The sequence below is a fragment of the Primulina tabacum genome, chromosome 17, assembly GCF_025594145.1.
Source record: "Primulina tabacum isolate GXHZ01 chromosome 17, ASM2559414v2, whole genome shotgun sequence".
Taxonomy (NCBI): domain Eukaryota; kingdom Viridiplantae; phylum Streptophyta; class Magnoliopsida; order Lamiales; family Gesneriaceae; genus Primulina; species Primulina tabacum.
This window is the reverse complement of record NC_134566.1, coordinates 28,289,634-28,316,419: the sequence shown is the minus strand read 5'-3', so window position 1 is coordinate 28,316,419 and position 26,786 is coordinate 28,289,634. Positions and strand designations below refer to the sequence as shown.

Genomic DNA, 26,786 nt, shown 5'->3' with positions numbered 1-26,786 from the left:
CGGAATTCGATATAGGAATACCACATTTGGAAACCGGTATCCCTAGACTAGGATGGAGTCTAGTCTGAAACGTGGAGTCACGTATATGTTTGACAGTCTACGATTGTTTATGTTTCAGATTTTGATACATATATCTGTTACCTGATTACATGCTTTATATTTGTTTATATGATTGCATGTTTCGTTGATTTATACTGGGATTTATTCTCACCGGAATTATCCGGCTGTTGTCTTGTCTGTATGTGTACATGACAACAGGTGGGACATGATCAGGGTCCAGGAGATGAGGAGAGATCGTGATAGAGTGGAGACTTCGGACTTGGATGTATATAGGGTTTTGACACTTGATATTTAGATGTTGAAGCTTAGTTTTACTGATTTGTAGACCGTACAGGACATGTACTTTATTTTATACTGAGTTGTATATTAGTTGATTTCACTACGTTCCGCATTTTAAAAAGAAAAAAATTTTAGACCCTGTTTTATAATTGATTAATTAGTCCCAATGATGATTAAGAACTTGATTAGCGTCCGGGTCCCCACAACAGGTGGTATCAGAGCGATAGATCCTTTAGACTGAGATAGGAGCTAGTGAGTGGGGTAGAATGTGTTTTTCTTTCCTGCTTTTGATTGCTAGCATGAATTCCTGTTTTAATACATATTTGCCTGAATATCTGATTTTGATATGGTATTGTGCATTATTCGGAATGGATCAGCTGTAAGATGATCCGAGGATGATTGAAACAGGGTTATTGCTGGGATTGCTAACCTCTTTGATTTCAGATATGCCTCCGAGAAGGATACCAGAACAGGGGAGTACATCGAATCCTCCTATGGATGTGACCCCTACTCCAATGGAGCAATTGTTGAAAAGATTTCAGTCTTTCCATCCACCGACTTTGAAAGGTACGGAGAATTCTGTGGAATGTGAAAGTTGGTTGGACGATATTGAATCGATATTTGAATCTTTGGAATATACGGAGGAAAAGAGGGTGAAACTGATAGGACACCAACTGCATGACGTTGCTAAACACTGGTGGATTACGACGAAACGGGCATTGGAACAATGAGGTACGACCGTTATCGGGAGTGTGTTTAAGTCTGAATTTTATCTACGGTTCTTTCCAGTATCTTATAGGAAGGACAAGGGAGCCGAGTTCGCAAACTTGAGACAGGGCTAGCTAAACATTGAGAACTATGTGGCTAAGTTCTCTACATTGCTCAGATTTGCTCCCCACGTAGCTGAACATGATGAGGCTATTGCGGACCAGTTCATAAATGGCCTGAATCCTGAAATCTTCACCCTGGTGAATACCGGGAGGCCAAACAATTTCACCGATGCCTTGAATAGAGCCAAGGGAGCCGAAGCAGGTCTGATGAGACAGAGAGAGGCTTCGCTTGTGCTTCCAGTATCGGGACAGCAACAACCACCTCCTCGATTTGAAGGTGGCAGTAGCAGTAGCAGGAAGAAGGATTTCTTGAGGGCTAGAGGGAAGCAATTCAAGAAATCAGGAACTAGCTCGTCCAGTTCAAGTGGCTCGAGACAGATTAGTCAAGGCCAGAGTTATACAGGACCGTACTGTATTGCTTGTGGAGGGAGGCATTCCACAGAGCAGTGCCGAGGAGTGGGTGGCAGCTGTCATATTTGTAGACAGCAGGGACACTTTGCTCGAGTGTGTCCCCAGAGGAGTGCCCAGGGATCGCAGGCAGCTGAGTCATCGGGATCAGTGGCTCAGACCGGTAGACGACCATCTGCCGTTCATACTTTTCAGCCAGTACCGTCTACTCTGTCACAGCATAGGCCAAGGAGGGGGCCAGACCGCGAGCCAGCCTCCTAGACAGCAGGCCCGATTGTTTGCTTTGACTGAGGAGCAGGCACAGGATGCACCTGACGATGTAGTGGCAGGTAACTGTTTTATTTTTGGTTATCCTGCATATGTATTGATAGATACTGGTGCATCACATACATTTATATCTGAGAAGTTTGCATTGAGTCATGCATTACCTATTGAGTCATTGTCTACGGTAGTGTCTGTCTCTTCCCCGTTAGGGACAGGTTTGATATCGGTGAAGACTGTGAAATCTGGTATACTGCAGTACGATGGGCATACGATTGAGTTAGACTGTATTGTGCTTGGTTTATCTGATTTTGATTGTATTATCGGTATCGATATGTTGACCAAGTACCGATCTACAGTTGATTGTTTTCACAAGATAGTAAGATTCAGACCTGAGATGGCTGAGGAGTGGAAATTTTACGGTAAGGGTTCTCGAGCTAGAATTCCTTTGATATCTGCGATAAATATGACTCGATTATTGCAAAAAGGAGCGGATGGATTCCTGGTATATTCAGTTGATTTACTGAAGTCGAGCCCATCATTGGCGGACTTGCCAGTGGTGTGTGAGTTTGCTGATGTCTTTCCAGATGAGATTCCTGGATTGCCTCCGATTCGAGAGATAGACTTCAGCATTGAGTTGATGCCAGGAACAGTTCCGATTTCGAGGGCTCCGTACAGGATGGCCCCGATTGAGTTGAAAGAGTTGAAAGAACAGTTGGAGGATTTACAGGCCAAGGGGTATATCAGACCGAGTGTTTCTCCTTGGGGCGCTCCAGTACTGTTCGTGAGGAAGAAGGATGGGTCGATGAGACTTTGTATCGACTACCAGCAACTGAACAAGGCAACTGGTAAAGAATAAATACCCATTGCCTCGCATTGATGATTTATTTGATCAGTGGCAGGGTTCTTCGGTGTATTCTAAGATCGATATGAAATCTGGATACCATCAACTGAGAGTCAGGAATTCTGATATCTCAAAGACTGCATTCAGAACCAGGTATGGACACTATGAGTTTATTGTCATGCCGTTTGGTTTGACAAATACACCAGCTGTATTCATGGGATTGATGAACCGTGTTTTCCAAAGATATCTGGATGATTTTGTAATCATATTCATTGACGATATATTGATTTATTCAAAGAATGTGATAGAGCATGCTGATCATCTGAGGATTGTGTTGAGAATTTTGAGGGCGGAGAAACTGTATGCTAAATTGTCGAAATGCGAGTTCTGGTTGAAACAGGTGGTATTTCTGGGACATATCATATCCAGAGATGGGATATCAGTTGATCCCAGTAAGGATTGAGGCAAGTGATGTCGTGGCCGAGACCGACATCTGTACCAGAAATACGCAGCTTTATGGGTTTGGCAGGATATTATCGCCGATTTATTAAAGATTTTTCGAGTATTGCCAAACCGATTACACAGTTGACTCAGAAGAATGCTCCATTTGTGTGGACAGAAGACTGTGAATCCAGTTTTCTGGAATTGAAAAAGAGATTGACCAGTGCGCCTGTGTTGACGATTCCTTCAGGTACTGGTGATTTCGTTGTTTATTGTGATGCATCTCACCGAAGATTGGGTTGTGTTTTGATGCAGCGGGGGCATGTGATTGCTTATGCCTCGAGACAGCTAGAACCCCATGAATCTCGATATCCAATTCATGATCTTGAATTGGCAGCCATCATCTTTGCATTAAAGATATGGCGACATTATCTGTACGGTGAGAAATTTGAGATATATTCTTATCACAAAAGCTTGAAATATCTCTTTTCACAATCAGAATTGAATATGAGACAGCGGAGATGGCTGGATTTATTGAAAGACTTTGATTGTGAGATTAAATATTATCCAGGGAAATCCAACGCAGCAGCAGATGCGCTGAGTCGAAAGGTATGTGCACTATCCTTATCGACGATAGGTGTTTCGAATTTGATAGAAGACTGCTGTTTGTCTGGATTAGCTTTCGAAACAGATTGTCAGCCTCTGAGATTATGTGCGATTCGAGCTGAACCAGACCTAATTTTGAGAATTATAGCAGCTCAGAAAGGTGATCAGAACGTACAAAATTCGATTGCTATGGTCAGAGCTGGACATCGATCGGAATACCAGGTTCAAAATGGTATTTTGTATGTGAATAATCGTCTTGTTGTACCAAATGTTCCGGATTTAAGACAGCGAATACTGACAGAAGCGCACAAAAGTCGTTTTAGCATTCATCCTGGTGGCAGAAAAAATGTACAATGATTTAAAGGCACAGTATTGGTGGAAACAAATGAAATCTGATGTGACTAAATTTGTAGCCAAATGTCTGAATTGCCAACAGATGAAAGCTGAAAGAAAGAAACCAGGAGGATTGTTGCAGAGTTTGTCCATTCCTGAATGGAAATGGGATTACATTTCCATGGATTTTGTGATGCAGTTACCGAGATCCTCCCGAGGTTATGATGCAATTTGGGTCGTAATTGATCGATTGACCAAATCTGCATGTTTTATTCCATACAAAATGACGTATAGATACGATCAGATGGCCGATATCTATGTCAAAGAAGTTGTTAGATTGCATGGAGTGCCGAAGTCTATTGTTTCAGACCGTGACCCTCGGTTTACTTCGCACTTCTGGCAGAGTTTGCAGCAGGCTCTCGGTACGAAGTTACATTTGAGTACCGCATATCATCCACAGACCGAGGACAGTCAGAGCGGACTATCCAGACACTGGAGGATATGCTGAGAGCAGTAGTGCTAGATTTCAGTACTAATTGGCAAGATGCATTGCCTCTTTGCGAGTTTTCATACAATTATGTTATACGTTTCCTTCTAATATGATTGGAGTGCCTGTGATTTCGGGGACGAAATCATATCTTAGGAGGGGAGAAATGTAATGTCCGAGATTTTATATCATGTTAATATGAGATTCTTGATTATGAATTGATATAATTATAGACGGGCTATTAGGAGACCAGATTGGCCAAAACATATGAATGGTGCAATTTTGAGACAGAATTATTGGCGCCCGAGCGGTAGAAAATAAACGCCCGAACGCCAATGTGCAACGGAGCATGCTTCGGGCAGGAGATGTGGCGCCGGGCGGTAGTTTGTGACCGCCCGAGCGCCAATGTGTAATCCGAAGGAGCTTCGGACAGAGAATGCCGCGCCCCGAGCGGTAGTTTAGCACCGCCGAGCGCCGACTGAAATTCATGAAAAATTAGACACGTATCATTAACCGAGCAACTTGATATATATATATATATATATATATATATAGGTATCTTTCAGAATTTCTTAAAACGAAAAAAGAAAAGGGAACGAGAAAGGCTGGTAAAATCCTTACGCCTTAATATTTCGATCCGTCCGTCCGATGTGAATTCGACTTCGGTACTGTGTTCCTATCGACGCAGGCTTCAACTGGACGTAAGTTTTGTTACGTTTTGTCATGTCTTTAAATGATGATGTTGTCAGAATCGAATATGATTCAAATATGGTGTTCTTGACATATTAGATATCATAGAATCGAAGTCAGATTAAGAAACGATTGATTATGAATTGTTATGAATTTCAGAGTTAAATTGACTGAGATGTGATGTCAGATTTGCACTGTGGTTGATTATAAGTTATTGGAATTAGTATATACCGGTATGGCATCACCGGTATCGCAAGATTGTACTGTTGTACCGTCAGAATTTGATAAAACAGAGATGTCGTGATTTGATTAGAATATTGATACAGTATATTGATATTGTCATTGCCAGATTGAACAGTGATAACTTTGAGTCGAGACTTCGATTGTATTAGAGCGACAGAACGGAAGGTATAATTCAATGTGGTATTGGGAGATCGACTTGATTCGGTTTAGACTTGAGTTTCCCTAAAGCACATACTTTACTTTATTGCAGTGATATTGCATTGATTTGATTGATATACTTGTTCTCTTGATTTATAGATAGCAGGTATCAGATTGGAAATCTTGTGACAGAAGTGCCTGATAGTGGTGGAATCGCCACGGGCACATTGCACGATGTTACAGGATAGTGTAGACATCTTGGGACGGAAGTGCCTGACAGTGGCGGGATCGCCACGGGCACATTGCACGATGTCTCAAGATGGGATATTAGCAATAGAGCTACAGTCCATGACGGATAGGTCAGGACACCGGATGTTGGTTATATCGAGTAATAGGATTTGAATTCTTCTATTACGGAATTCGATATAGGAACACCATATTTGGTTATATCGAGTAATAGGAACATAGTTCCTTCTAAACCGGTATCCCTAGACTAGGATGGAGTCTAGTGTGAAACGTGGAGTCACGTATATGTTTGACAGTCTACGATTGTTTATGTTTCAGATTTTGATGCATATATCTGTTACCTGATTACATGCTTTATATTTGTTTATATGATTGCATGTTTCGTTGATTTATACTGGGATTTATTCTCACCGGAATTATCCGGCTGTTGTCTTGTCTGTATGTGTACATGACAACAGGTGGGACAGGATCAGGGTCCAGGAGATGAGGAGAGATCGTGATAGAGTGGAGACTTCGGACTTGGATGTATATAGGGTTTTGACACTTGATATTTAGATGTTGAAGCTTAGTTTTACTGATTTGTAGACCGTACAGGACATGTACTTTATTTTATACTGAGTTGTATATTAGTTGATTTCACTACGTTCCGCATTTTAAAAAGAAAAAAATTTTAGACCCTGTTTTATAATTGATTAATTAGTCCCAATGATGATTAAGAACTTGATTAGCGTCCGGGTCCCCACATAGGGTAAACACAAAAAGAATAAAATGACTAATCTACTCTTGAGCGCTAACAATAATATATTCTAACAGTAATCATTTGAATCTAACATTACTGGCAATACTCGTGGCTCTCAATATATGTTATATTATCCAACATCTAGAACTGTATATATTTATATAATTTTTCCCACGATTGTTTGCGTTTAAGATTAAAATATTGTGATTTTTTTAATTTCTTTTCTATTGTAATTTCTACTTTATAACTTTTCGTAAATAGAAAATAAATAGAAATAGATAGATTAAAAATGACATCTATTGTGTACCAAACGAGTATTAAATAAATGGAATTGAGATATAGATGAAATCTAATGAAATAGAGCCACTTTGAGGTTCTTTCTGAAATGAGGCATGGAAAGAAGCCAATACGAAGAAGTTTCAGGAGTTACGAAGTTCATAAACTAAGCATGTACTTCGTGGGTATATAATAGATCAAATTTTAAATTTGTATCTTGCTTATTTACATTTTAGTTACACAAAATATAATGAATTCCAATAACAACATTATTTGGTGAATTTGAAGTTCTTCATAATTAATGAAAAATACTATATAAATATGCAAACGTAGATTTGATGTTTCTGATTTAACTTCTCTGAAATAACAAAAAATGCTAACTAAAGTAAATCAAAAGACACACACGATAGTATTTATATAAAGTAAGTGAAAATTCGTAAGAAAATTTGAATGTTTGTTCGTATCCAAATGGTATTTATGTGGAGACCGGGCGTTTGGTCCAATGGTCTCACCTGGAATTCTCAACGTAGACTCGAGTTCGAATTCTCTCCACTCTTAGATTAAATTTTTTTTTATAAATATGGTGTTTATGTGCATGATGTGCCAAATAATAATAAAAAAATCAATATATATATTTTTTTGTGGGCTAAGATTTAAATTTTTTTTCATTGTAATGTTGGAGGAAATTTAATACCTAGTTTTTATGTTTGAATTTCCAAAATAGTGGTCATCAATTTGATAAAACTCCTCAAATTTGGTTTGAATACTTCCAATCATTTGACCCCTTTTCACATGCCGGTCGGCTTGTGCCCTTTGGGAGAGATTTTTACAAATTAAAATTACATTTCTTTGACCGATATTTTGAAATATAAAATTTTCAATTTTTTATCTTTGTTTTTCTATACGTTTGAAATCAATTATATATATATATATATATATAAACTTAGGTCATTGGTCATTCCAACCTATCCCTAGCGATGAATCAATTTTTGGGAAAACCTGATATTTTCCAAATTTGACGAAGATAGTGTTTGACTAGATTTACTTTAAACAATTTTTTACTTTTTATATTTTATAAATTGTCTTAAAAACTTATAATATGTGGAGTTTTATTATAAAAAAGTTTTCAAAATGTTTGGGAAAATAATCAATAAAGCTTAAATATATTGATTTATATGGTACCGGAAGATCTTTTGTTATCATAATTATAAAAAAAAAATTATATGTGATGAAATATATAAGTATATTTTGTTCTTTTAAACCAGTAACATAAGATATTTAAAAATGTACAAGTGATGTTACTTATTTTTTCGAACAATTTATAACATGTCAAACAACTTGTTTTATTTCTTTATAACTCTTTTAAACATTTTTTACTAATTGTTTTTTTTCTATCGATCAAACAAATATTATAAGATATTTTAAAGTAGTCATCCATCATGATCTAACAATTCAAAACATTATACTTTAATTTAAATGATATTCCAAGAGAGTCATTAATATCGTGAGTAAATTCTCTACGTATCTCAACATCATTATATCATATGAGTTTCTCATATTTTATAGAAGTTGACAACATGTTGTTAACGATCCGATCCGATCACTAAAATTTTATATCGTACAGAGAAAAACACTCCAAATACAATATAGAAAAATCGTCTTGGTGGTTCTGGATTCCGGCCAATTTGACAAAATCCAGTTAATCGGACTCATGTCGATCAGTTGTTCGATTATCCAAATCGACATACCTAATTCTTACAAGAGTGACATTGATTATGCACATTGTCACTAGTATTAAATTAGTTTCATTAGTAATGATAAAAAAAATGTTTTTATCTTATATCATATTACATTACATTATTATGTATACTAATTTCTTAATTCTTGCATATAACTTGTTTTTAGTACAAATATAATTTGATGTGCACTAGTTTCTATATAAAATATATATCAGTTGTAATCATTGTTTCCTAATATTTATTTTACCATGAAAAAATAGGATAATTTTTTGAGAGGGAATTTAAGGAAATGTTTAGTAATTTAAAGATTAAAAAGTAGTCGTTAATTATAGACGTTTCTTGTTCATTGTTGTTACGAACGACAAATATTCGATCCGATCTGTTTAAAACTAAATCCAAACGCACCTCGACACGTGCCTAAAGTTAGAGGGTTCGACCTATTAGACAAATTATGTATACAATTTTTTCTTGATAATTTTTCATTTTTAAGCTATAAAATTATAAAAATAATTACAACTCGAAGTTGTTTTTATTGAAAAATTAACACATTCAAATTAATTAACAAGTAGCCATCGGCAGTTCAGATCAAACATAGTATGACAAGTTGATAATTCTCTTATGCTTGAATTGTCAAAAATAATATTTTTTTATTTCAAAAAAATACTTTTTAATCTCAAAATTATTATTATTTTGTAAAAAAAAAAATTATATTATTATTTTGTAAAAAAAAAATTAACAAAATAAAATAAAAAGATGCCATTAGGCCGTGAATTACGACTATTTTCCATTGTGGGCCCATCAATAACGACACGTTTGGCCCATAACATCATGTGCAACTTAAACAACTGTATTATGGCCCACCCGTCTATCCCTCCTTATCCCATATTTTAGCACGTGTTTCAATAATTTATTGCATGTAAGAACATCAAATGCATCTGCGTTACAACATAAATAAAGTAAGGCAGAATGATGTGTTATTTATGAAATACACACAAAATCTAATATTATAAGATTTTTTTTGTATCGAATTCTCCAAGCAAAATATTATCCAGCTACAGAATTTCTTCGAGCTGGATTAAGATGTAACCTTAGCTTTGTATGGAAGAGTACTTGATACTCGCAAACCTTACTTCATGGACCATGGTAGGGGTATCAATTCGGGTTGAGTCGAGTTTAGTAATAGTATTATTTAAAAATTGCTCACCCGAGCCAATCCGAAAAATCTCAGCCGAACTCGAATCAACCCGATCAACTCGATTTTGAATTTTTTAAATTTTTTTGTAAATAAAATTAAATAATAATAATTATATTTTAATTTAAACACATAATAACAAAATCTCCCGTCATAAATCTAATTGTAGAAAAATAAACTTTATTTACTATATCAAATAAATAATTGTTAAAAAAAATGTTCAAAATAAATATTAAATTATGAAAATTTATGATATAAATATACAATAAATATTTTTTCCAGACATACAATATATAAAATGTAGCAATATTTATTAGTTATATATTTTTTTAAAAAAAATTAAAATTTCCGGGTCAACCCGTTTAAAAATATAATTAATCGGGTCAACCAAAATGTAGGCAATATTTATTAGTTATATATTTTTTTTAAAAAAAATTTAAAATTTCCGGGTCAACCCGTTTAAAAATATAATTAATCAGGTCAACCCCCGATTATTTTTTTCGGGTCATCTATCTGATACAACTCGATCTGACCCGAACCCGAAAACCCCAAATCCAAACCTGGTTTTTTTTTTTATTTGAACCGTGTCGGGTTGATGGTTCGTGTCTGATTTTGACATCCCTACTTCATGGAAGCTATCGTCGAAGAATTGGCGATGGCAGTACTATCTCGATTGGTTCGGAGCCTTGGTTACATGATAATGTTAAGCCTTGCTTGGAATCTCTTATCATTCCATATATGGAATCCTTGAAGGTTGCTGACCTTTTTATATAGTGAAATTGGGGTACCACTTTGCTATGCGATCGCAGTTTTTCTTTAAACTCAAAAATAATATAAATATTAATGCAACTATTTAACATAATATCCCAAATCAACATGTAAGTGTACGATATCAAATTTTAATATAGACAGAAAAACAAAGTGTTATCGTTTCACTAAGACTAACTAGCAAGTACCAAACAAAATTATTTAAACTATATTTTACCTATGAAAGATGATGAACAATTTAAATAAACTAAATAAAAAAATAAAGCTCAAATTCAAACAAAAACAATTAATAATATCAAGGAAAAAAATTTAAATAGATAATTATCAAGATTTCGGTTCACCGTTGCAATTTATTAAAATTCTCATATTATTCTAATTGAAATTCCATCTATTACCAAGGTAACGAGTTCTTCCAGTTTATTCAATATATTTTCTCGAGTTTTATCAAAATTAAAACTTAATATTAAATTGCGAGAAGTAAATCTTTTTTCACTTATTTAACAAACAATATCACATTAAATATTTATGAAAATCACTAGCCTTTGATTAAATAATCTATAAGTATCACACATGTATTTTATTAATTTTAGAGTAGGTCTATTGTGAGATGATCTCACGAATCTTTATCTGTAAGACTATTCTTAGCATAAAAAGTAATACTTTTTCATGGATGATCCAAATAAGATATCCGTCACACAAAATACGATCCATTAAAATCGTCTCACACAAATTTTTGTCTTGATTTGATTTTTCTTGACCCAAAAGATTATAAAGGTGGGAGGCGGCTATTTTCCCTTTTCCTCTATTTTTCTGCATGAATTGCCGCCGGCTCCTTTTCCTCGTTTCTTTCACTTTTTCCCTCTTGCTCTGATTTTGTTTCCTTCTCAGTCTCTCTTTTTTCATCGAAGAAGGCCCCCTCTCTTCTCAAATGGGGTGGGTCTCTATTGTTAATGTACCTCTTGAATAAAGCAAGCAAAGCCTATACACAAGCGGCGGAGGCCGGTTTTCATTTGTACTCGGGCTAGAATTTTTTAAATCATAGTTGATCTAATATTGACAAATGGAGCCATCAGACTACTGGAAAATAAAACAAAATTCAATGTAAAAAATTATATGAAAAAACAAGTCGTCCGAGCGCAACACATGGCCTGCCCGTGCTATAGACATGAGATGCAAGAGAATTAAATCCATGATGCCCAAAGAACGAGGTTCGTTCAGTTCCTCTTGAGATTGAGAATTTTTCGGAATGGTTTTTTCACATTATGGGAAGATTGTATGCGGTGCGCAAACGTATCGTGGAGGAAGTTCATGGAAGAGTTTATCAAGTGTAACACGGACGTGAATTTTCCTTTATAATAGGAGGAACATATAACTAATATCACCAAGGAACAACACTTGTAAAAGGAAACAAAAACACTTGCAATCTACGAGACTCTAGGTTGGATCAAAATGCGATTTGGTAAAGTAATTGTTGAGATAAATCTCTAAGCTTCCCAGTTGTTGTGATTCACTCCGATGAACCAAGCATTACCGAGTTTGATTTCACTATGCCAGCTTGTCATTTATTTATCCGGAACTAGAACTCGCTCAACGTTGACACATGTCAGAAGACAAAACAATTAAAGCTATTGATACCTTAGTTGAGATGGTTTTCACAGTACTTATTTTGATATTTATAATGTAATTCTTAATTCTTTATTTCATGAAATTTGATCTTTTTTTAAAAAAACCAAAATATTTCTTCCATAAGATGACTCACGTTATTGTCATAATGTCATGTCGTGTCCTTTTACGTGTTCAAATACACCGAAATCATCGTCACGCTACGTTACCTTGATTTTGTTCTAATATTCGAACAGCCCAGTAAGAAATTACAGTCAATAAACTTCCAACGAACTGCTTGTAATAAAATATAAACAAATATTCTTTTTTATTAAAATAAAATAAGGAAAATTGTATAATTCCCATAGGAGGAGACTAGAAGTTGCAGGTGGATTTGTTTTGATTAATTAATTAAACCAACTACGAATCTACTCTTACCATTGCTTCTGTTCTGTCTGTGCACTTGAAAAGTAGCTGAACTAACCAGGTCTTCAAGTAGATGCTGGCTATGCTTCTAAGTTCTACTTGGGTTTTCACACAATTGGATTGCTGTTTCTTTCTCGTTTACGCGGAATCTATTTGCTAATTTCGTAGCATATGTTCGTGATCCAATGGCGGAAGCAAGAGATCTCTGGAGCTTGCTAAAAGAGTAAAGTATTTGGTGGGAGAAAACTTGTATTATAGGGTTCTGTGGGTTTTCTACGCAGAACAGAACAAAACACAGTTTTGTTCGCATTTATTTGTTGTTTGTTTGTCTTCATCTCTCTCCCAGAGCTCCGACTGTAATGAGATTTTTTTTCCTTTTTGGTAGTGGCAGAATGCTTAGAATATGCCATGCATCGGGAATGGAGCAGTTGCTGATTGGCTGTTACTTTAGTTAATGTGGGTTTCTTAGCAGTTTTGTGGCATTTCTTGTTGTTGTATTGATACGAAGTGATTTTTTTGTTTCGGGTTTTTGAGGATTTGGTGGTGGAAGTGAAATATGCGTGACTTAAGGAAAATGGCTGGTGGTAGTAGAAAAGGGATTCGTTTTAGCAGGCTTTACTCATTTTCATGTCTCAAATCTAAGTTTAGAGACGAGCATAGTCAAATTGGGGGAAAGGGTTATTCCAGAATTGTGTATTGTAATGACCCTGATAATCCAGAGCAGCTCCAGCTTAGGTACAGGAGTAATTATGTTTCTACGACAAAGTACACCGCCTTTAATTTTATTCCCAAGTCATTGTTTGAGCAGTTCAGGAGGGTTGCAAATATATATTTTCTTGCTGTAGCTTGTGTATCTTTTAGTCCGTTAGCACCTTACAGTGCTACAAGTGTTCTTGCACCTTTGGTCGTGGTAATTGGAGTGACAATGGCGAAAGAAGCCTTGGAAGATTGGAGGCGTATGAAACAGGTATACATTTTAATTCCTTTTTTATGTTCTGTGGACGTTGAAGGTTTTGGTTTTTGATTTTTCACATGCGTGCTTTCTTAAATATCTATCCTTTCATGTGTGATTATGTTAAGGTCTCTTAGTATATCTTTATGGGAATGCATGAATCATATACCACTAGAAGCGTCTGAAATCTAGTCGAGACAAGACCAAGGAACGTGTCCTGAGAAATTGGATACTTGGATTAATGCCCTCTGTAGGTGTCTATTACACTGTAGTTGGTAAATGAAGATATGTCGGTTTCACATGAAGCCTACAAGAAGTGACTCCTTAGCAACACACTTAAAGATAATAAAGAGAACCTTGTATGATTCATGGTTTTTAACTTTTGATTTGTAACGGGGTTTTGAAATACATTTTGTGCATCCTCCAATTGATTTCTTTTCCATTATTGGTCTGAACATCTACCTATGGTGGTATCTGTCTAGGCTTCTTCCTCTTGCATAAATTTGTTATATTTCAATATCTGTAGTAAAGTTGTGATACTGATGTTGATGCACCTTTCCGGTTGTACAGTTTTCTAAATGTTTATATATTTGTATGCATTTCTTTTATGCTGAAGCAGCCTTTATATCAAACAATTTGAAAAATAAAAAAAGGGGCATTTTTTTAAAAGGTCCTATCAGGGGGGGGGGGGGGGGGACCGTAGGTCTACTGGCCATAATTTCCTCTTAAAAAAAATTGTTACATTATTTTAACCTAATCGACATTACTTTTTATAGAAAATCAGCTGCATTCATTGAACTAAAAAACTGTCAAGATGACAAGGTTCGATTGCGTAAGTTATATGCACGGGATTGCAGCTTCTTAACCATGCATTTCAGCTCATCAGAATTCATATTCTGTATGTCACAGTAAACAAATGCTTCTGTGACTGATGAAGTTAAGATATCCCAAACAGTTTGATCATCATGTGCCCATTATCACACTTTTACAGGCTTGGATTCATTTAAAAAAATCCTTTGTTGGTGGATGATTTATGATGAAAATTCTGTGGCTCAATTTCGTTTTATTAGAGATTTTGATGTACTGGTTGCTGCTTCATTCCCCGCCCTCCTTATATTTTCATATTTTCAATTTATGTAAGTGCGAATAATTTTGTTAGGATATAGAGGCTAATAACCGCAAGGTCAAAGTTTATGATAGAAGCAATACTTTTCAAGATACCAGATGGAAGAATTTACGAGTTGGCAATCTTGTAAAGGTGTACAAGGATGAATATTTCCCTGCAGATCTGCTTCTTATTTCATCAAGCTATGAGGACGGGATTTGTTATGTTGAGACAACAAATTTAGACGGAGAGACTAATCTCAAAGTGAAGCATGCTCTTGATGTTACATCCTCCTTGCGTGATGATGACTACTATAAAAAATTCAAGGCAATTATTAAGTGTGAGGACCCAAATGAGGATCTTTATTCATTCATCGGAACCATGTGGTATAATGGTCTGCAGCATCCCCTTTCTCTGCAACAGATTCTTGTGCGTGATTCTAAACTTCGAAATACTGAGTACGTGTACGGTGTGGTTGTGTTTACTGGTCATGACACTAAAGTCATGCAGAATGCTATAGATCCTCCTAAGAGGAGTAAGATTGAGAGAAAAATGGATAAGATAGTGTACATCCTTTTTAGTCTATTGGTTTCAGTATCTTTGATGGGATCTTTCTTTTTTGGAATCACAACCAAGAATGACATTCATGATGGAAAAGTGCAGAGATGGTATCTCCAACCAGAACATACCACCGTGTTTTATGATCCAAAACGAGCGGCACTGGCTGCTTTTTTTCATTTCTTGACCGGGCTTATGTTGTATGGATATCTGATACCAATATCCCTGTATGTATCTATTGAGATGGTAAAAGTTTTACAGGGCATATTTATAAATCAGGATCAAGATATGTATTATGAAGAAACCGACAACCTAGCGCATGCAAGGACTTCTAATTTGAATGAGGAACTTGGACAAGTAGATACTATCCTTTCTGATAAAACGGGTACTTTGACGTGCAACTCAATGGATTTTGTTAAATGCTCAATAGCTGGCACAGCATATGGCCTCGGTGTGACAGAGGTAGAAAGAGCCCTAGCTAAGAGAAAAGTTGATGCAAAGCATAACATCACAAATTCTTCCTCCAATATACAAATGTCTACTGATGACGTCACAGATTTGGGAAAATCAATAAAAGGTTTCAATTTCAAAGATGACCGCATTATGAATGGTGGATGGGTTAATGAGCCTCACGCAGATGTGATACAAAAGTTCTTTAGAGTGCTAGCACTCTGCCATACAGCCATTCCCGAGGTGAATCAAGAAACTGGTGAAATTGATTACGAAGCTGAGTCGCCAGATGAAGCTGCCTTTGTTATTGCTGCTAGAGAGCTTGGCTTCGAGTTCTTCGAAAGAACCCAATCTAGTATCTCTTTACATGAACTAGATTATGGAAAAGGCAGAAAAACTGACAGGTGCGTCTTTATGAGACCGTGGCTGTCGAGTCGTAGAGTTCTTGCGTCATTATGAAGATAGTAACTCCTTTTACATTCAGACCATCAAGATGAACGAGGAACCTACTGACTACTGTTTTTGTAGGGAAATTGCTTGTGGAAATTAGCTCTATCATATTCTGGCTAAATTACTTATTCTGTCATAGGGGTCTAAGACTCGCAATTAGTGGGGAGATACTAGAATTATATCATACATGAATTAATTGCATTTATCTGTTACTTCCAGGTCCTATGAGCTTCTTCATGTCTTAGAGTTCAGTAGTGCCAGGAAAAGGATGTCTGTGATCGTTAAGAATGCTGAAAATCAGTTACTGCTCCTCTCCAAGGGTGCAGACAGGTTTCTCTTCTAAGAGCAATGCTTTCGAACATGTCTTGTTTAGAATTCGGGACCGACAGTCTTTATATATTTGCATTTACGCTGGTATTTTTGATGCAGTGCAATGTTTGAACGGCTCTCTAGAAAAGCAAAAGATTTTGAAGCTAAGACAAGGGAACATATCAAAAGATATGCTGAAGCAGGTTTACGAACTCTGGTCGTTGCATACCGTGAACTTAGTGAAGATGAGTTTAGGTCATGGGAAGAAGAGTTTCTGGATGCCAAGGCATCTGTAAATGCTGATAGAGGTGCATTGGTGGATGCAGCCACTGATAAGATTGAAAGAGACTTAATTCTCCTTGGAGCTACTGCTGTCGAGGACAAGCTACAAAAGGGGGTCAATATCAAATCCACATGAGATACTTTTTTTAAAAAAATAGAAATAAAAATAAAAATTGTGAAGTGAATTTTATGGTTTGCGTTGAATCCATTTAGCATTAAGTGGAGGCTCTTATATTTTGCGGGATATAAAAATTCATTAATACTGTTAATGAATGATCTTATTCTTCTATGCAATGTAGGTTCCACAATGCATCGAGAAACTTGCAAATGCAGGAATCAAGATTTGGGTCATAACAGGAGATCAGATGGAGACAGCAATAAATATTGGGTCAGTGACCACCTGAATTACTTGAATTGTTTGGTTTCTCCTTTCTCACTGCTTCACCTATGATAATTGGGCATTGTGTGATCACCCTATTACCACCTTTCCCGTAGATATGCTTGTGGCTTGCTGAGAGAGGACATGAAGCAGATTGTGATCACTTTAGACTCCCCAGAAATTAGTGATCTAGAAAAACGAGGGGACGAGAATGAAGCTACGAAGGTAGTGGTGGTTTTTTTTTACTCCATGCTGTCAGTTTTTAATATTACATCTTTTAATGGATCTGGTTATCCTAGGCTTCGAGTGAAAGCATTACAGAGCAAATTAGGAAAGGAAAATCTCAGCTATGTTCGGGAGGTAGTTCGACTACCTTTGGTCTGATAATTGATGGAAAGTCATTATCTTTTGCTCTCAGCTCGAATCTGGAGGGGGCATTTTTGGATCTAGCGGTTCATTGTGCATCTGTTATATGCTGTCGCTCCACACCTAAACAGAAAGCCCTTGTATGTGTCTTTCTTGTACTAATTTGTAATTATTTTAATGTTTTTTCCATTTATATCATTCAATATAGTAGATCTGGTTGCAGCAAATTAAAGTAACACTACTGTTTGAAGATATTCAGGTTACAAGGTTGGTTAAAAAGGGTACGGGTAAAACAACACTAGCAATTGGTGATGGGGCAAATGATGTAGGCATGCTTCAAGAAGCTGATATTGGGGTTGGCATCAGCGGCGTTGAAGGAATGCAGGTAATATCTGCATCTATTTTTATTGTCAACATTGCCATTTGGTAGTCCTAGTCAATAAAATGCTATTCTGCTTAAGTTTTTGTCTAATTAATGTAGTGTTTTGTGTGTTCAATACATGCAGGTTTTACCGGTTAAAAATAATACTGAATATGCATTTAAATATTGATGTGTCTGGTTCCCTTTCACATATGGCGTTAATGTGTAATATCAACTTTTATAATTTTTTATTGTTTAGACCTACCTCTTGTTTCAAGTTAGGGATTAAGTAATATTTGCATGTTCGCTTGGTTTTCTTTAGGAAGTAAAATTACCAAGTTAACTTTTTTAGGACTAAAGTTGAAAACAAACTTTCTGTCTTCCTGGTCTACTTTACTTTCTCATCCACTTTTTAATTCTCTGATTGGAAGAACAATTTTTAACATTGTATTCACGCAAGGAGAATATACTTTTCCATTAAACAAGCAAGGAAAAACTCGTCTGATGTTTATATAAATTTGTAATTTAGGCTGCAATGTCGAGTGATTTTACGGTAGCGCAGTTCTGTTTCCTGGAACGCCTGTTGTTGGTTCATGGCCACTGGTGCTACAGACGAATATCTATGATGGTACACCAATTTTCTTGTTTATTTACTCGTCATGATTTTAGTCATGTCTGGATCTTAGAATTGAGGACTCGTGAAATTTAGGGGTGTTTATTTCTGTATACTCGTCCTAATATCACAAGCATAACCCACCACAATTAAAATATGCCTGCGATTCTGTGGGACAAGAAACATTACCAGTGAAAACAGGACAATAAACATTCAGTAATTGTTTTCACTGTCGACTTTTGTAATTCTCCTCTTCCTGCGGTAAACACAGATATGCTACTTCTTTTACAAGAACATTGCCTTTGGGTTCACACTATTCTGGTTTGAGGCTCGGGCTTCCTTCTCCGGCCAACCTGCCTATAATGATTGGTACATGTCATTCTACAACGTTTTCTTCACTTCACTCCCTGTGATTGCTCTTGGTGTTTTTGACCAGGATGTTTCCGCACGACTGTGTCTGAAGGTAAACAAGCTAAATTAAACGCTAAAATATATCTTTTCCCCATGGCCAAGATTAAGATAACAATAAATACCTTTTCCTATGTTTGACAGCATCCTCAATTATACGAAGAGGGAGTTCATGATATTCTCTTCAGTTGGCCGCGCATACTTGGTTGGATGCTAAATGGTATCATTAGTTCCATGATCATCTTCTTCTTCACAACTAACTCTATACTACATCAAGCCTTTCGTAGAGATGGCAGTGTTGTTGATTTTGAAGTTCTCGGAGTTCTTATGTATACATGTGTGGTTTGGACGGTGAACTGTCAAATGGCCCTATCTATCAACTACTTTACATGGATTCAACACTTCTTCATCTGGGGCAGCATTGCCTTTTGGTACATTTTTTTAGTTATATATGGTTCGCTTTCTCCTGTAGTATCTACAACTGCATTCCGAGTTCTCGTTGAAGCCTGTGCCCCGAGTCCATTCTACTGGCTGGCAACTCTTCTTGTCGTTGTCTCTACTCTGTTACCATATATATTGTACAGAACTTTACAGGTTGAATTTAATCCTATGATCCATGACAGAATTCAAAGGAGTGGATTGGGAGGGTCCGAGAATGAATCGCCTGGGGATTTGTCAATCCGACACTCAGGAAAGATGGGTAGTGTAAAGGATAAATCAAGATATCGAGACTCATTGTTAGTTAAACGGTAAAGTTTAATCTCGTGTATGATAACTCTTTTGGAAGTTGGCGGGATGACAACTTTTGGAGGTCACACTTGAGAACGATGCAATTCCCTGTGTGTATATATATCAATCTGAAGCTATCTATCGACGGTTTGAAAATTTTTATTTTTAGAAACCACTTACTTAGCAGGCACATTTAGTAGTATAATCAATTGGGATTGGAAGTTAACGGGATCGAGAGAAGCTTACATTTTAGAAACAAGAGTGCTGCACAAAAACACATGGAGGATTATGTTGAAATATATTATTCGTTTGTCAAAGTTCATGCACACTTTGCAGGGTTGGATAAAAGCAGATGGCATATATTATCTTAATAAAATTCGTCAAAAACCCAATTCAAAACAAAAAACTAAATGAGAACTACGCCTCATTTATGTTTAATATCTGGGACGGCTTTCCACTTCGAACTGTTGCACTCACTGATACATTTTTATCGACTACCGTGTCAATCTAATACTGAACAGAACTGAAGAAAGCAGCGTATGATAAACCTAAATCCTTATAATTGTGATCTCACAAAGAACTCATGTGCTTCATAGTATTTATCTAGCACTATGTTATACAGAGGGTGAACAGGTTCCAATAGATTGGAATAAGGTCCCAAAATATCCCTTGGAAGAGGTGGAGAGTCGGCATTTTGTATTCCACTATAATGGCATATGGATAATCCGCTTAGAACATAGCACGTATGATAATGATCTCTATGTTTCCCTGGTTTGTCTCTGAAACCCGCCTCCTCCTGCATTGACCTCATCGCATCAGAGATCACAGCTCATAACATATAGGGTATGGTGTCCCCAGGGGCAGACCCAAGATTTCATCAGGGCGGCGTGATGGGTCACGGGGAGCGATTAGTAAAATAACATGGATGAATGAAATTTGAATTTTTAACGGTACCATATCACAATAGTAATGACACTGAAAATATAGAATGACAACAAGGAGAAAAATATTTCAGCATGATCATAACTGCAAATTTCGCACAAACCAAAGATTTCCATTACATGTATCAACAAAAGTAATGACATTCTCTCTCTTCTGACAGTCGCAATATTTATGGTGACAATTAGATTTTAATGCTCTATCAGATCAACAATGTGTACTACACTTGTAGCATTAGCATTTTTTTTGGCTTTTACGGTCTATATTCAAGCATTTGATCGTTCACCGGGAGATAATTCAGGGGGTTTAATTTATTCAACAATTATCAGTTTATCCAGCTGATATAGTGAGCAGTAGTGTCAAATCAAGCAACTTATGCATGCAATCATGATTGAAAAATACCTGGGAGCAAAGAAGAATATACTGCTGCAACGCCATGCTGTTGAAAAGAGGTCTCATGCATATATGTCCTCGGATAAAATTATCACCATTCTTATTCAACTCCATTGGATGAGAAGCATTAGATATTCCTGCACCTAAGGGAATAAAAAGCGCAACAAATGAAACAATTACTGAGATAAAACCCAACAAACAAGAAAACATACACATACAAAATATAGTCTGCACTCTGCAAGGTTTTGCATACCTTCTTGCTCAAGCCTGCAAACATCATTTACAGGGGAGGAAGCCCCTTCAGAAACTTGATCCCTGTCAGCAAAATCGGAATCTGCAGAACATTTGCCAGTCTCTACACTGCTGCCATGTTTGAAGGCATAAGGTAAGCCCAGCTGTTTGTTAACGATCAAATGTAACCGCTGAATTATTGCAGCTGTTCCTCCCTGGTTGCAGACCATGTGTGGTACAAATTACTAAATAACCATAGATAAAATTCGAAAGTGGGCTGACTCAATATAGGAAACTCCGGCTTGTCGTTTACCTGCCAAAACGAATAGCATCCGTCAACTAATTTATTTGTTCTGCCTTGAAATCCACATTCCACTCCTTGCCTGAATACCACCCAGTTCTGGAACATAAATTGATGAAGAAGGAATCATATTGGTATTAACTAAGCTGAAGATGAAGAAGCTGAGTGACATGACATCATCATCTTGTAAATAGTCAAGGTACTTACAATTAAACTAGGCAGGTCTAAACGATGAACATCATTAATCAGAACCATTGCAGCTAAACCACAGAAAGTATACCTTAAATAACAAGACCAAACAAGTTGGCTTCATCAGATAAACAGGAACATAAAAGAATGAAATATTTCATTTCTATCAGCTGGAAGTGGACAAAATCAAGTAGTTCATTATGCAGTCATACTCACCCACCATGAGCTTCTGAACCCGGTTCACCAGCAATTCCACCTTCATAAGTCTGACAACTGAGTTAACAACGTGTTTAGCCTCAGAAATGAGTACATAGTAAGGTTAAATAAATAGTCGAAGTGAAACCTTGAGATGTAATCTCCGACATTTTCAATCAGCCTATCATCCAAAATGTTAAGAACACTGGCCACCTAAAAGAAAGAAAATATCGAAGTTGACCACACAAATAAAGAAGTGATTAATAAAAATCTTCTTTCTCTGAATGGCATTATAATTGATATAATTCATATTAATGGACGTGAGGATGCGACTTCTATTGACATTCTCATTTTTATAGTACACACTATGTACTTTTACTATATTTTGAGCATCCCGGTTACTGATACCCAATGCTTTGACCACAGGCATGTTGAACTCTCAAACTTACAGATATAGCAGTGTAGCAAGCACGAACATCTATTTCTCCACCATCATGCATCCTGAAGATATTAAAACAGAGAGGAGATGAAACTTACAGATAACGAATCACTCTAGAGAAACTGAAGTACAAAAAAGGAAAATTTCAAGCAATACACAGACACACATTATAGTACAAAACTTTTCAAGATCTGAAGATTCTGATATCAAATTAAAGAAACTATTATCAAATGATACATCATGGATATTGTGTCATACCTAAAGCCACCACTTTTGTCTTTCATTCGCAGGAAAAATTCGTAAATATTTTTTCTGAAATACAAAATCGCATTGAGGTAAAAATTGATTACAAATTAAAAATAAGTAAAATAAACTTTACAACAAAATAAAATTTGATCACCTATTTATTGATGACAAAGATATGTCACCACCCACAGTAATAAGCGTATTGACTGCAGCATAAGTTGTTGCCAAATGAGGCATCTGACATAAGAGAAAATTCAACAGCAAAATGTTTATATCAAATAAATATAAGCCTTAATTAGTTACCATAATTACAATAACAGAAAGGCTAATGTTTATTGTATAGAGTAAACTGTGTTTGTCACAGAAAAAGAGAACAAAATTTGTTTGAAGCACAACATTTTCACAGCTTGCGTTGCTTGGATAGTTTAGGACACCCAAAAACCATATTTCGAGTGCATGGATCTTTCGTAAATACCATTGTTCTCAATAAATAACCACTCGTGCATGCAGCAAGTTAAAAATTTATTTCCACAGACATTGAGAGGAAAATAAGGTAGGCGAATTATTCTAAAAAAATAAGAACGTCAAATCAGTGTAAATCTCATAATATCATTTAACCTCTGAATATGAGATGCACAAAATTATATCTGAAGCTTCAAAGAGTAATTATACCTGACCTGGGCCGCCACCATATCCACCGTTAAGATCCTGTCATTAATAACAGATGAAACGGGAAAAAAGCAATTCAGTGAAATCATCATCCAGAAAATCCAAGAAGCATAATCAGAAAGTTGATAGAAACAAAGAAAACACAGAATCCGACATTTACACATACAACAAGGAGAAATCATTATCCTTTAATGGGGTTGCTATACGAATGCTCCAGCGCCATTATGTTATGTCCCTTATTATATTATCATCTACATTTAAATGATATTTTATCCTGTTTTATCATTGATGTCTTTCTCTATACGACACTCAAGCCACATACGCAGAGGGAAAAAAACTCAATGTACTGTGGAAGAAAGAAATGCTTCATTTGAGTGGGATGTCATTTTATCAATGCTACTTTTCATTGATTTTTCTTCTTCGTTTCATGATGAAAATCAACACTTGACCACTTATTATTTCTGTATAACAGCAGGAATCCTTCAATAGAATTTCCACTAAGTTCGTTCTTCCACATTGTACTAGAGAAATTTAGAATATTTCAGCATAGAATCACAAAACAAACACATTATAAGAAAAGTTGGTAGCCGCAGTAACAGGCTAGTGACTATTATAAATCTGTGGCTAAATCTCATCATAACCAGCATGCATATATCATAACAAAGTCAATGTAATAAGAATAAAAGAACAAACTAAACAAAACCAGAACCTGGCAACGGTTGAGAAATTCAACAACATCATTTTCCAGTTTGTCATCAACACCATCGCCCATTAAAGCAATCGAGTGAATGATCCAATAGCATAGCCAAGGCCGACTAGCAATAAGCAACAGAAACATGGTTCAGAAACTCCAGTTCGGATTGGGAACTAAATTCTTCAAAATGCTCCCAAGAGCAAGTTACCCATCAACTATATCCAGAGTCAAAACGAGGAGTAATTTTAACTAAACTAATTGGTCCTTGCTTGACAACACTCTTGACAGTAAACTCAGTATATAAGTGAGAGCGGAAGACCATTTCAGCCAAACACACACACAACACTAAAGGGGCGGACCATAAACTCAATAAAGGGACCAATTTCGCATTTTTAGCAAGATTACGGTAGCAAAATCGATTTCCTTTCGTGGGGTTACCACCCGCTAACCCCGCTGGGTGCGCCAACTCATAACATGACGAGACGAGAGTGAGAGATTGAGAAGTCAGAGGGAAAAGAGAGAGGTGAGTACTTGGCATCCAAAACTGCAAAATTGGGACCAAGTTGTTTGAGGCTTTTGGTGAGATACTCAACATGATTGTCGCGTCGAATCTCAAAGCTGTTGATTTCACATGTCAAAACGAAGAAACAAAATCAGAAAACTAAAAAGTAAGGAAATTTCGAGAAACAAGCATGATCATTACGCTGTTGAGGTAAAATAAACCCTAAAGTTGACCGCAGAGAGTAGCAGGGAGCTAACTTTACTGATTGAGCGTGGGGCGGAAGGTTGCAGATGAGATCGTAAATCCGAAAAACTTGATCCTGTACCATCCACTGCTCTTCCTGTGATTTGGTAGCCACCATGCTCTCCATCGAAGGCGCCGACGCCGTGCCGACTCTGATGACTACGGTCAATCACGGTCGCGGCCCCTTTCCGTTCCGAGTTCTCGAAGCTTTTCTATTTTCCTTTCATGACATAACATTTAATAGCATGTGGATTTTGGCACGTGTCAATATTTTATTCACAATTTTTTGTGATATTATCTAATTTACTATTAATTCATTCGATATTTCTCAATTTACATGACAATTTCTCACATTTTATTTTAGAGTTAGATATATTCGTATAAAAATTCTCCATATGAAAATCTTGGTTTAAAATTTTAATAATCAATTTTATAAAATAGATCATTTATATGAATGAATTATGAAAAAATATTATTTATAATTAAAAATATAATAAAATTAACTTGTTTTACGGATGATTTCACAAAAAACTTGTTATATTATATTTTTTAAGCAGCTCACCAATCAATCATAGTTGGCAACCTAAAAATTGAAAATCAAAATTAATCTATGACGGTTCATTTCGTTAGTTCAAAAGTGTTGGGTGCAATAATTGTCCTTGCTCGGTAGAGCGATCGAACCATGATACTTGAGCTGCTGTGCGATTTAAAAGATTTGAGTTGCACAATTACCACAAGTTATAGCTTTTGGTAAAACGGCAAGCGCTCGGTCCTACAATTGGTATCAGAGCCAAGGTCACGGGTTCGATTCCCATTGATTGCGAAGAGTACAATTATTGGGAGGAGATTGTTGGGTGCTGTGGGGACCCGGACGCTAATCATCTTCTTAATCGTTCTTTGGGAATAATTGGATCAATTAATTAAACTGGGTCTAAATTTTTTTTTAATTGGGCCCTGTATAAACAAGTGTACAAATCTATACAACAAGTTATATTCCATTTTATTTAAATACACGATCAGTGAAATATCTACATCATGATCTAAAGTACAAAATCTGTTCAAAGTACAATCATAAACAAACTAGTGTCATCTCAATCACATAACCAGTGATAAACTACTAGTTCTACGTCTAATTCCGGAATCACCACTTTAATCACCATCTCTCATTCTCTTCTTGATCCTGATCCTGATCCTGTCCCACCTGTTGTCATGCACACATACAAACACAACAACAGCCAGATAACTCCGGTGAGAATAGAATTCTCAGCATAAACAATGTATGCATGCAATGTATAAAATCATAAACATTTATTAAAATCATGAATCATAATCTGAAACATAAATCGATACAAACATGTAACATAATCTATGAAACATAATCGATACAAGTTTGTAAATCAAGCTCTGACTCTTATTCTTTGACTCGACTCAATCTGGCCTAGTCTAGGGATCCCAGTTGAATAAGAACGCAACAATTCACCTACTCTCCTCAGCTAGATGGTGATACGTTCTTAATCTCAGACTTTGGTACACTATATCGAATATCTGCAATAGAAGATGATCTGCATTCTAAGCAACATCGATATAAACCAAACGTCCAGTGACCTGGCACCTCTGCCAATAACTCTGTCACGACTTGGCACATCTGCCAAAGACTCTATCTCAAATCAATCGTCTAATCCATGCTTTCTATAAATCAATAGAACAAGCATATATAAATGCAATGAATTCAAATATCTGAAAACAATAGCAAATAAGTATTTGGTTTTGGGAAACTCAAGTTCTATCTCACTCGAGTCATTCTCCCGGTTCAACATTGATTTATACCTTTCTTTTCGTAGTCTCGGTCTGAAGAAATGGAAGTTCTGAATTCAAAGCTGTCAATACAATCTGAAATGACATATTCGACAGATACAATATCAGTATACCATCCAAATCAAATCTGTTCTGATCAATCTTAATCTGATTCAAAATCAACGGCATAACGGCACTAGAATGATGTCCCCGGTAACTCAACAATACGAGATATCAATTACAATTAATAACCAATAGCCAATACAATCCATAATTAATCAATGATCGCAATTTCAATACCAAATATGTATATCTCAATCATATTCATTCTGAATATCATAACAATTGCATAAACAGTATGTTCTTCGATCTGACTTCGAA

General features: G+C 36.2%; 2 protein-coding genes across 3 annotated transcripts; one reads left to right on the top strand and one right to left on the bottom strand.

Moving 5' to 3' along the window:
* Positions 1-12,569: 12,569 nt before the first annotated feature.
* On the top strand, positions 12,570-19,728 carry LOC142530878 (putative phospholipid-transporting ATPase 8). Its single transcript, XM_075636772.1, has 11 exons — positions 12,570-13,575; positions 14,720-16,077; positions 16,343-16,453; positions 16,553-16,829; positions 17,014-17,102; positions 17,210-17,318; positions 17,393-17,599; positions 17,719-17,844; positions 18,350-18,448; positions 18,705-18,896; positions 18,986-19,728. Exons 1-11 carry the CDS (start codon positions 13,165-13,167, stop codon positions 19,592-19,594), a joined length of 3,588 nt encoding a protein of 1,195 aa, XP_075492887.1. The 5' UTR covers positions 12,570-13,164; the 3' UTR covers positions 19,595-19,728.
* A 180-nt stretch (positions 19,729-19,908) lies between these two features.
* On the bottom strand, positions 19,909-24,843 carry LOC142530879 (protein farnesyltransferase subunit beta-like). 2 transcript variants are annotated; one of them, XM_075636774.1, is made up of 14 exons: positions 24,626-24,843; positions 24,398-24,484; positions 23,882-23,987; positions 23,176-23,211; positions 22,658-22,740; positions 22,516-22,569; positions 22,268-22,319; positions 21,967-22,031; positions 21,840-21,896; positions 21,642-21,714; positions 21,447-21,533; positions 21,156-21,348; positions 20,912-21,039; positions 19,909-20,366 (listed from the first exon to the last, which is right to left on the bottom strand). In XM_075636774.1, the coding sequence occupies exons 1-14, from the start codon at positions 24,736-24,738 to the stop codon at positions 20,127-20,129; spliced, it is 1,374 nt and encodes a 457-aa protein (XP_075492889.1). In that variant the 5' UTR covers positions 24,739-24,843; the 3' UTR covers positions 19,909-20,126. The 2 variants fall into 2 exon arrangements, with proteins under 2 accessions (XP_075492889.1, XP_075492888.1); XM_075636773.1 differs by having other exon boundaries at positions 20,912-21,045; positions 24,626-24,842.
* Between the last annotated feature and the right edge of the window lie 1,943 nt (positions 24,844-26,786).